Here is a 12,205-nt window from a genome sequence, read left to right as displayed (position 1 = left end):
TTTTTCTAGCAGGCCAACTTCGGTGCCTCACTTCACAGAAGCACCGTGGATGGACCAGCCCTCAGGTTCCAACCCTGACCCAGGTCCCCAGAGCTGCTTCCTCGGGTACTCACAGCTCCGGGACACTTAGAGGGCCTAGTGGTTACAAGTGAGCGCTAACTACCACCACTCTACTGAAGTCTTTGTAGCAAAAGGCTAATAAAAATCTCAAAGACAGGTGGAGCACAGAGGATTGTTAGGGCCGTGAAAATACTCTGTATGATTCTATAATGATGGATACATGTCGTTACACATTTGTCAAAACCCAGAGAATGAGTGAACCCTAAGGTAACCTATGTACTTTGGGTGATTATGATGTGTCAGTGTAGGTTTATCAATTGTAACGAATGTTCCACTCTGGTGAGGGATTTTGATGGTAGGGAAGGCTACATGCCCTGGGGGATGGGGGCAGGAGCTCCATGGGGAATCTCTGTACCTTCTGCTAAATTTTGCCTCGAACCTAAAACTACCCTACAACATGAAGTCTATTTAAAAAAAAAAAAGGAATCCTTCACCACATGCACACACACAAATCTGAAAGAAATAACATTAAAAAAGTTTTAAGCCAATAAAAAAACATGAAAGGAAGAAATTGAGTATATAATTTATATATATATATATATATATGGGTATACACATATTCATACTTAACTTTTGGTAATTTAAAAGGCAAACTTGGGTCTTCCCTGGTGGCACAGTGGTTGAGAATCTGCCTGCTAATGCAGGGGACACAGGTTCGAGCCCTGGTCTGGGAGGATCCCACATGCCGCGGAGCAACTAGGCCCGTGAGCCACAACTACTGAGCCTGCGCGTCTGGAGCCTGTGCTCCGCAACAAGAGAGGCCGTGATAGTGAGAGGCCCGCGCACCGCGATGAAGAATGGCCACTGCTTGCCACAACTAGAGAAAGCCCTCGCAGAGAAACGAAGACCCAACACAGCAAAAATAAATAAATAAATTACTAAACTCCTACCCCCAACAACAACAACAAAAAAGGGCAAACTTGGAGAAAGTGAAACAGAAACACAAATTAGTTAATTCTGATATTTGTTAGCAGCTCTGGTAAAAAATGGGATTTAAAAAGATGTTGAAATCAAGTAATAAAATGAGGTTTGAGTTTACTGTATTCATGCATTTATTGCTGTTTCAATTCAAGCCCAAGTGCATAATTGAGATTTACCCAAAGATCAGTACAAAGTTATCAATACCAATCAAGATCTAAAATAGGGGCTTCCCTGGTGGCGCAGTGGTTGAGAGTCTGCCTGCCGATGCGGGGAACACGGGTTCGTGCCCCGGTCTGGGAAGATCCCACGTGCTGTGGAGTGGCTGGGCCCGTGAGCCATGGCCGCTGAGCCTGCACGTCCGGAGCCTGTGCTCCGCAACGGGAGAGGCCGCGACAGTGAGAGGCCCGTGTACCGCAAAAAAAAAAAAAAAAAGATCTAAAATAAATGTGCATGGTTTCAGGATAACTGCTCATTTACATATTTTTAAGGTGAGTGTATTAGTTGTTGACTATATATTATGTCTTGTATTTTAATCTGGCTATAATTTAAAAGTTACTATTATGAGGAAAATAGCTCCTTTGTAATAGAATAAATTAAAATGGAATAATCCATCTATAGGAATAATCTCAAGTTTAAAAAGAATGGAAGGATAAAAAATATTTTGGAAGACTTGTCTGAACACCAGACATCCTTCTAGGAAGATTTTAGAAAATTCTCCCTACCCTCTACGGGAAAAGTTCATGAAACATGCTATTAAGACACTCATTTTCTCATCCCTACTAATAGAATTTTGCTTAATGGCATACCTCTTCCTCTTGGAGGGTTTCTCCATCAGAAATACACTTGTCTAAATTAATTTCAAACTTTATCCCTCTCTAGAAGAAAGCAAGAAAAAAAATCTGTTTCACATTCCAATAAAAACCTTAAAATTACAACTCCCAATTTGACATTACAGATACTTAAAACCATTAGTCTAACATCACAAAATAAGGTAATTCCATAAAATAGTAGGGGGTGAAATCCTAGAGGCAACCCAGATTGCAAGGTGCAGATTCCCAGCCAGATTTTTAAAATGAAACTTTAGGACAAAATGTTTATTACCTTAGCTTTATGTTTTTGTTCCGTATTTTTACTTTCCTTTGTGTTCTGAAGTCCAATTTGTTTCAAGTCTCTTTCAATATCCTGAAAATTTAGAGAAAAATTAAAATCTAGCATTATAATATTGATCAAAAAATTACATTTTCACAACACCCCTGAATTCACAGCAGGGTCTGTTTACGTTATTTGATTTCTTGAATGAATCTGATGATTGATTTGAGAATGAAAACATACCTTTTGCAAAGGAAAGTTAACAACAGTCCACTAACAACTTGGGCATGGTGTCCACTAACGTGAAATAATAATACGTTTAACACTGGCATTGCAGTGGGTAGGTAAAACGCTATAATGTGACAATGTTTATCACAGTCCAATACAACCTAATCTAATTCAAGAACGTAATTTTGACTATAAGATCCTTCCGTTAACAGACTTATGATCTTAATCAGGAAAACAAAAAAGTGCACAGCTCATGACAGTATAAAGGAAGGACGGGGCTCTAAAAATTGATGGGCAATTTGAAGAAGGAGGAGGAGACTGTAGAAGTACTGACAAGCGTTTCAAAGGAATGGTCAAGAGGTGAACTTTAGATCCTGAGCTTTCTCGGGGTTCAATCCTGGGTCCTCTGCCCGTCTCTTCCTTAATACACAGGGGTCTCAGTAACTCCCATGAATTTAAATGCCATCTTTATGCAATGACTCTTAAACGTGTCTCTTCAGGTTTGATCTCTCCTCGCCTCTGAGCTTCAGACTCACATATTCGGCTGCCTGTTTGGTACCATCTTCACTTTAATATTCATTCCACAATTTCATACCGAGCACCCACTACGGGCCAGATACTGTCCTACACAATGGGTTGGTGCAGAACCTGACCAGAAGGTCCCTGCTGACACAGAACTCACATTTTACTGGAGTAAGATAGGTAATAAATGAGTTAAAGTAATGACATAATTTCGGAAGGTGTTAAATGTTATCAAGAAAATAAAATAGGGTAGTAGCATAGGAAATGAAGAGCAGATGAGAGTAATTCAGGAAAAGCCTATATGGCATTTGATTTAAGCCCTGGAATGGTGCTGGACCTTGGCTTGTGAAGGTCTGGGGAAAGCGTGTTCCACGTGGAGGGAAAAGCAGGGCAAAGGCTCCGAAGCGAAGCAGGGATGTGATCTCTCAGATCTTCCTGACTCAGCACATCCAAAGTGGTTCTCGAGTACCCTTCCCCAAGAAGCTTGCTCCCCACTCTTCCCCATCTTGGTAAAATGTACTATTCCTTCCGAACCAGAAACTTATGAGTCTCCGTGTGTGTGTGTGTGTGTGTGTGTGTGTGTGTGTGTGTGTGTGTGTGTAAACGCTCTTTTCTCTCCACCATTTCACATTAGGTCCCTATCACCTCCCCCTTAGAATTAATTACTGCCTCGTCTACGTACTTCACACACTGCATCTGTCAGTTTGAGTTTTTATCAGTCATTTGCCCTGCAACCCTGGGAAGTGTGTTTTCCTGCCTCGCAATATTACACGCTCTGAAACAGGATGTGACTTTGTGTCTTACTTATATCTGTGAGGTTGGTTGTCTGATTTGATTGTGTAGTCTGGCTGTCTCAATTGCATGAGAAGTGTCATATTGCTTTATTTCCCTTAAAATACAACTACATTAGACCCCTAAGCCCCATCCACCCCAGTGGGTGGAAAATTCAACCTCAGTCCACTTTAGAGCTCTCGGCACCACCTCCTGTGAAGGTCTCCAGGTTTTCACAAAGCAAAACACTCAGGGAGGCTGTTCAGCCTTCCTCAGCATGGGTTCCTCTGACCTACCCTAAGTCAAGCCCTCGGGGCACCTTGAGGATGAAGGGGAAAGACCTCCCAGAAGGAAAAGAAGAGTCTTTTGAGAACCATTTGATAATTCAGCTCTGCCCGGTTCCCTATTCATGCCAAAAAGGTAAGTTTGAAACAGAAGAGAAATTAACCTTCGGATTCACAGGCCGAGGCGTCTGAGGCTCGGACTCAAAACGCCACCAGAGGACGTTCCGCGGGCAGTTCTCAAACTTGGCTGCGCTAGCTCACCAGTTAGCTCTTGAAAACGGGACACCTGGCCCCACCTCAGGCCATTTGGAGCCCAGGTGTTTGACTTTGGTTTTTCGTTGTTGTTTTGTTTTGGGCCGCGGCGCGCAGCACGCGGGATCTTAGTTCCCGCATCAGGGATCAGACCCGTGCCCCCTGCAGTGGAAACACGGAGTCTTAACCACTGGACTGCCAGGGAAGTCCCTGTTTCCGTTTTTCAAAACTTTCCCACATGATTCTACTGCTCAGGGAGGGGCAGGAACAGCGGGCTGGAGCGAACTCCCTGGGAAACACAGCATCGTCTAACAACAACCATCACCTGCACAGGTGCTTCTTCCTCAGGTGCCTCTTGGTGGATGAGCAGGTCACTCTTCTTCACCAAATATGTTTTATGACTTATTTTTGAGTCTTCCTTCAACATAAATTATACACAGTCAACAAGATTGGCTCTGCGTCAGTTCTGAAGGCCACTTTCTGAATGTCCCCCGCTAGACCTGAATGGGATCTAATGAGGACATGGCTGGAGAGAGCTCTCTCATGGCTTCTTTTCTCTACGGCTCCCTTTGGTATCCCCCAAGTGCTTCTCTCCTGGGCTCTCTAGAAAAGTCTGCCGTCCATATTCCCTGGACGCAGGTTTCCCATCGCAGACCTGTCTTAAAAACGGGGCTGATGATGGCACGAGGCTCCCCACCATTAACCAGACCTCTGCTCTGGGGAGAAGCACGTCCAGCCTGCCCCCGCCCATGGCATTTGCCATGAAGCTTTGCGTGGTTCCTTCAGATGCCCTCTTCCTTAGCTCTGCCTCTCCAAATTCTACTCTTCTTCTCAGACCCAGTTTTGGCCCCATCTCTCTTCTTTCAGAAAAATCCTCCACCTGCTTGTACCACTCATCTTCACTCCCATGCACTCACAGGGCTTACCAGATTCAGCCTTATTGGATTATTGCTTCATATCTTTCCAACTATTTATTTAACTATTTAGAAAGAGTAGAGGTTTTAGAATCAGATATTTATTTAGTCTGCCTTGTAATATCTAAGTGACTTTGGGTGAGTTATTTAACTTCTGCTATAAGTAAAGGAGATATGTATATGAAAGCTCTAGTTCAGAGCCCAGTGCATACAATTGAATGGTACCGTATGTTCATTTCACCTATACTAGTTCGTCTGTATGCCCTCAGGGGTGGGGCAGGGTGAGAGGGAAAGATCAATTTCAGTAGTGTGGGCAGGTTCTACACAATGAGTGTGTAGTTCAAGTGCGTGTGAGAGGAGAGGCCGGCTGTGTCCTTGGCTGCCCTCGGTGCCCACCAGCCCGTCATAGGAGGAACATTCCTGGGCGCTGAGGGTGTTTCTAATTAAACATGGGGATGTATTTCATGCATTGTGGTCTCCAGACACGGGCCAGCTATCTCATCTGGAGCTCTACTGAAAAAGCAATGATCTGAGAATTGGAAGAATGAGTTTCCAGGGTGGCGCCTTCAAGGGATTTTTTCAAAAATCATCTCCACTGCACTCAAATGTTGCCTTATATGGACTCTCAAATCTTACCCCTGCATGTGAGACTATTCCAGTATAGCTGAACTCAGTAAACGCTCGTCTCTTTTCCTACCCAACGGGCATGAACTTACTTCCTGCATCTAATCCAGTTCCCGAGTAAAGTCCCGCTCAGTCAATACTTATTGACTGATTCATGGGGAAGATGATCGAGCGTACTTTTAATAACAGCCACTCTTAACTGAGACTGGCAGCCCCATCACTTGGTGCAGCCTCAAGTAAACCATAATAAAGTGAGGCTTCCATTAAATCTGACAGCTTTCCTACTTAAAGTTTGCAGGATAAAGTTTATCTTTTCGATGAGAAGAGCATTACTTTTAATACCTGCTCAGTTGAGTTAGCTCTGAATCAATAGAGCAACGCTTCCTTTAGAAGAATGAATTTATTTACCTCCAGTTCACACTCCATCTTCTTTCTAATTTCTTTCACGTCATTGTGGTACTGTTGGCGTATTTCTTCTAGCTGCTTCCAGTATTCCTGGAAAGCAATCCCAATCCCGAAATGTTAAATGTTTGTGAACAACCTGACAGAATAATCTCTAGACAGCCTATGACTTTATTTTTATTTTATTTTGTGTTTTTGGCCGCACCTCGCAGCATGCGGGATCGTAGTTCCCATGCAGTGGAAGCACACAGTCTTAACCACTGGACCGCCAGGGAAGTCCCCAGGACAGCCTATGAATTTAGAAATGTGTGATATATAGTAAGGGAAGAGCTGTTGCTCGCGAAAATTATCATTTGCCTTACACTTTGGCTGTGGTACTTCCCCCCAGTGAGGATACGGCCTCTGGGGACAATCTCATTTTTATATATAACCCCAAATGCATTACTGACATACAATTACTTTATATATAATCCTGTTATAAGTTGAATTTTGTCCCCCCCCCACCTCAAAAGATACATTGGAGTCTTAAGCCCCAGGACCTCAGAATGTGATCTTATTGGGAGACAGTGTCATTGCAGATGTGGGTAGTTAAGCTGAGACGTGGTCACGCTGGGGCAGAGTGGGTCCCTAATGCCTACGGCAGGTGTCCTGTTAAGAAGACGGCCCACACCAGGAGGAGGCCACGTCCGGTGGCAGAGACTGGAGTTGTGGCCCTGCAAACCAGGGCATCCGAACATCATGGACCAACCACCGGAAGCTAGCAAAAGGCAAAGAAGGATTCCCCTCCAGGTTTCAGAGGGAGCGTGGCCCTGCTGACACCTTGACTTTGGACTTCAAGCCTCCAGAACTGTGCGACAATACATTTCTGTCGTTTTAAACTGCCGGGTTTGTTGTAAGGCAGCCCTAGGGAACTAATACAAATTTCAAAAATGTTCAGGAGGGACAGTTACTTTATCAATCTGAGGTAAAAAGCCTTATGAATGCATCGACACTGCATTCTCTGAGAAGGTGAAATACATCTCTCTCTCTCCCCTGAACCCCAGCATGGCGCACCACACCACTGTGTCCGACAAGTGTTTGTGTAACGGGCTCTCTCGGGTGCACCGTAGATGCTAAAAGCAACATCCCGTTACAGTACCAAAGACAATGAGAGAAGTACAACGGTAGCCCTGGAAGCAGACAGTTTTTAACCTGCTCCTTCCTTTCATTTCTCCTGAACTGCAGCTCCTGGAATCCAGGCTCTTCCCCGTTACTTCCTAGCTTTCGTCTCTCAGCAGAAGATGGACGAATACCCTATTATGAGAATGAAATAATTTATAAAGCGTACTTGCATTTTGGAAACATCTTATGATTTGACCTTGACCCCCATCCTTTAAACAATAATGATATCATCAATCTCAGTATTTGGGAGTTTTGTTTCTTTTTAAATACTGAGCAGTAGAATTTTCTTAGTTTAAGTGTGAAACATTTAAAAAGTAAAGAAAATAAAACCATTTGTGCTGTTTAGTCTCAGCAATAAATATTTTACGCTACCATGTGAGACACCGAGATTCATTTTCTGAACTGCTAAGTTATAATTGGGAAATCCAAGTTCTGTAAAAGTTTAGCAACCCCTGGAGCATGAGATTAGGTAGGGGAAGGGAATTAGAACTTTTGAGCAGTTCAAAATAAGAGCAATACAAATAGGAGGTGTATCCAAGCTCGCTCAGCCCCAGAATTTTGACACTATACTTAAGAGTAAAGGTTAACTTTCATTTCAAATAAAATACAGTAATCGGGCTTCCCTGGTGGCGCAGTGGTTGAGAATCTGCCTGCTGATGCAGGGGACACGGGTTCGAGCCCTGGTCTGGGAGGATCCCACATGCCGCAGAGCGGCTGGGCCCATGAGCCACAACTACTGAGCCTGCGCGTCTGGAGCCTGTGCTCCGCAACAAGAAAGGCCGCGATAGTGAGAGGCCCGTGCACTGCGATGAAGAGTGGCCCCCGCTTGCCACAACTAGAGAAAGCCCTCGCACAGAAACGAAGACCCAACACAGCAAAAATTAATTAATTAATTAATAAACTGAAGGTGCCTTGTAGGCACAGACTATTAAAAAAAAAAAAAAATACAGTAATCCCTCTTTGAAAATGTGTAGAATTCTAATAAAATAGAATCAAAGAATTGCAGCACTGAAAGGGACCTTGAAGCCCATCTACAGCTTTCATAGAAAAGGAAATTGAGGTTCAGAGAGGTGGCATGTCCTGCCTAAGGTCACATAGCAAGTGATGGAGCCAGGGAAGGGACTAGGCTTCCCAGACCCTAACTGAAGCCTATTCCCATTATTCTTCTTTAGCTATTAAAAACCGGGGAAAGTGGAGAATAGTCTTAATCATCTATGTGGAATCGTCTTTGACTTGGGGATCCATGAGTATTTGTGAACAGAGAAAGCATTAGAAAATTCCTGATGGCCTCTTATATTTGGTATTTTACTTACCAATTGCTTTTCCACTTTCAGCTTATGTCGTTGAGCTTCACATTTCCTCTGAAGGTATTCAGCAAGCCTTAGGAAATACAAACGTTCAGCCTGAGTAGAAATTTTAACTCATCATAGGCACCAATTCGACAAGTGAATTTTCAGCTTTGTAATGAGACTCACAATTCACCTGTGACGTTCCGAGTTCGAGAAGTAATTCAAAGTTACAAACGTGTACATTGCAAAAGAAGATATCTTTGAAATCAAGAAGAAAGGGAGGTAAAGAGAACAGTAAAACTGGGGATGCAGGACAGGATAGAACCGAAAAATATTCTGTTACAATGATTTTTCTTCAGGGCAGGAATCAGTCCACCCATAGTCTATAACATGTCGATGGGAAAGAGAAAAAACCCGTAGCAGGAGCTTCTCATTCTGTGTGCAGGTATCTAATCTATAGCCTTGTCACCCTGACTGCACTGATAGCTGCTCGTCTGTTGGCTACACGATACTCTGAGCTCCTTAGAGCAGGATGGGGGCCCCTCCCTTCACCTCTGCTCCTCACGCTGGCTCACAAATGCCTTAATGAATAAAGAAATGAGGCTTTCTCCATCTCTCACAATGTTTTAAGTATTTTTCCAGCACAATTCTGGTCAATTCTAGTCAAACTATTTTCAGGTTTGTACCTATGTTCTAGATATCTATCTTTTTTCAGAATTTCCTACAAGAATTTCTGTAATTACAGATTGCTAAACAAAAGCTACCACATTTCAGATCATAGTATGAGCTAGTGATAAAGTTCTTTGGAATTCTAGCAACTTCCTGGGCTCCAAAGACAGAACTGCCATTTCAGAAACTCATTTAGGCACATCAGGATGAGTGGTCCCCAGTTTCTGAAGAGTCAAGTTAATAAATCAGTTGTTTAGAAATATGATGAAATCATAAGCTAGTTACGGTCTTTGGGCCTTAGTTCCCCATCTGTAAAATGGGCACAATACCAATCTCACAGGGGGTGATGTGAGGATTAGAAGAGACAAGTTCTGTGAAGGTTCCTGAGCAGCGTCTGACACATTGATTGTGTTTGACTCAGATGAGGGCTAACATGTAGCACTCCTCTCAGAAACTTATCTCCATGAGAAAAACTATTCAGTTATCCAAGGGCTGTTCAAGAGACATTCTCTCTCTCTCGCTGTCTCTCGCTCTCTCTCTCTCTCTCTCTGTCTTTCCTTCTCTCCCCAACCCTCTATAGGTTCTTCTTCCTCCAGACGAGTACATCAAGACTTGATTCCCATGGAATTGGAGCTCTGATAGAGAGAAAGCTGGGCAGGGGGCTTGGAATAACAATGAGGAGGGGTTGCCAGTCATCAGAGGGGCATCCTGAAACACCGTAAGATGATGGGCAGCAGCATACAGGGAAGAGAAGGACCTTTCTACCATTTTATGTGAGAGTTTGGAAGATACAATCATACATAATCAAAATAATTGATAGTTTGACAGCTCTCATATCTAGACAAACGGTGGAAGACACAGTTTCCCAGTGGCTGAGAAAAGGGAAAGGGAGCTTTGTGCCTGTACCTAGTTCTTATGTAAAATATGTCACTCATTAGTTGAGTCCTATATGAATATTATAATTTGAACTAATGGAACACATAACTTTTGATGATCATGGAGGTCATTAAAAATATGTTATGAAGATGGAAAAAAACCATAACTGCACCCAATATCTTTAAAAATAAAATGTCTACTTTTCCCATCATGCATTTCTGGAGAAATCATTCTTTTATTATTCTTGTTTATCTAATGTTCATTAGCTATCTGACGAGATCACCATCATATAGACTCATATGTTTCATTGTTTGTCCAAACTTTCAACAATAAATAACCACAGACACCAAAAGTTAGCAAATTCCCAACACTGAAAGAAAAAATATGATGGCAAAAGCATTTTTAAAACATGCCCCTCAGACTTAGGTCTTCAGGGCTGTGGATGGGTGTCAATCATTCTGATCATAGAACACTGACATCAGTGTGAAAAAAACCATAACAAGTATTGTAGATCTGTAGAAATTTGTTATGGAGTAAACTTTTTGAAAGTATACCATAATTATATTATTTTCTTTCTAATACATCCATATTCTGAAAAATCCCAAGAATATAAATGCTAAATGAAATATATTTCACTTTTCAGTAGGTGTCAAATTATAATTTGATTACAATTCAATTATTATTAATATTAATAAATATTTGGAAATGATACATATACAACTATTTTCATCACTCCCAGATAGTGGAATTTACCAGGAAAAAGAAAAGACATTAAAAATTCAAAGAGCATTAATCTGTTCCCACAGTCAAATGGCTACCTGAATAAGATTAGCTACATCAAAGTTAAGATGAAAGAGGGTCAAGGGAACTGTGAATTAAGTATTTTAAGTGAAGAGACTGGAAGTTCTTCAAAGATGTTTTAGGAGAATTTGGAAGGACTTCAGAATAAATGTTGATATAGCAAACTATTTTCAGAGGACCCAAGTTTAAGTAGACTATGACATTACCATTGACCTGAAGATGGACTGCGGCTTTCTTCCTGATTATAATTCTCCTCAACTCTGGTATCTTTTTGAGGAACATAGTGGTAATTTTGTCCATTGGCTCCCTTCCTCAACAAGTCAAGTTGAGCATAATAATGGTCATAATGTCCACACACTGCAGCAAGTTTGGGCCTTTCTACCATTTTTATCTGAGGGATTAAAAAGAAGAGAGAGAAAAAAAAAAAAAAAAAAGAAGAGAGATATTTTTAAAATACATGATTAAAGTCTATAACAACTGACAGTTTGATAGTGACCATAGCTATGACAAGGCATTGGAGCTATCTTCTTTTTGCTCTAGACTTGTTTTTGAGGAATCTTAGAATCCCCAAATCCTAGAACTGAAAAATGTTTTAGAAGTCTAAGTACTGTAGTGCAGTAGTTTATAATTTTGCTAAGGTGTGAATATGAGTCATGTATACTTCATGGCTAGTGTATCAGAAACACTTAGTGAGTGAGTATCTATCCAACCCAAGATCTGAAACTAAACTCACCATTATTATTTCTTATTTTTCATAAATTTATTTACACCTTACTAGACTTTATGGGAGAACACTGTATTGTGCAACTCACAGATTTGGGGATTTGCAAAACGTTTAGGTTCTGATAAATTTACTAAATACAAAACGGCAACATGACTGGAAGGAAAGAAGATGCTGAATCACTCAGAGTCGATTCTTCCCGTGTAAACACAAGGAAAGTCATGTAACAGCTGTGACCAGCTTAAGACCATCTCAAGCTATGCCTCACCACCCTTCCCAACCAGAACAGAATGAGAGGAGAACCAGAAACAAATGTTTATCTTAGCATTCCTTAGTAGAGGCCACTGAGCTGGAAGACAAGAATCAGACCAGATTAACATATGAAAACAAGTCAAGACCCTCTTGCTAAATAGCAAAATAGGGTCAATTTATGGTGACCATGCTGTCCACTTAACAGTTGCTAACAAAAGAAAAAACGAAGATCAAACTTATGGAAAGGTCTGGAACTTATAACTGGAAATACAAATAACCAAACAAGTGGTTAAAACTGAAATTTACTCA

At 41.7% G+C, this 12,205-nt stretch overlaps 1 protein-coding gene across 1 annotated transcript in view; it reads right to left on the bottom strand.

The window, feature by feature from the left end:
• Positions 1-12,205, bottom strand: part of NEK5 (NIMA related kinase 5) — a 60,908-nt gene that overhangs the window by 21,428 nt on the left and 27,275 nt on the right. The window contains exons 11-17 of the mRNA XM_065896208.1: positions 11,130-11,314; positions 8,602-8,668; positions 7,319-7,420; positions 6,134-6,220; positions 4,513-4,605; positions 2,143-2,223; positions 1,848-1,916 (exon numbers count right to left, since the gene is read on the bottom strand). Coding sequence (XP_065752280.1) covers positions 1,848-1,916; positions 2,143-2,223; positions 4,513-4,605; positions 6,134-6,220; positions 7,319-7,420; positions 8,602-8,668; positions 11,130-11,314 — 684 coding nt within the window. The remainder of the gene's footprint in view (positions 1-1,847; positions 1,917-2,142; positions 2,224-4,512; positions 4,606-6,133; positions 6,221-7,318; positions 7,421-8,601; positions 8,669-11,129; positions 11,315-12,205) is intronic.

Source organism: Phocoena phocoena, chromosome 18 (assembly GCF_963924675.1).
Source record: "Phocoena phocoena chromosome 18, mPhoPho1.1, whole genome shotgun sequence".
NCBI lineage: Eukaryota > Metazoa > Chordata > Mammalia > Artiodactyla > Phocoenidae > Phocoena > Phocoena phocoena.
The sequence above is the reverse complement of the archived record's forward strand: the minus strand, read 5'-3'. Positions and strand labels throughout refer to the sequence as shown.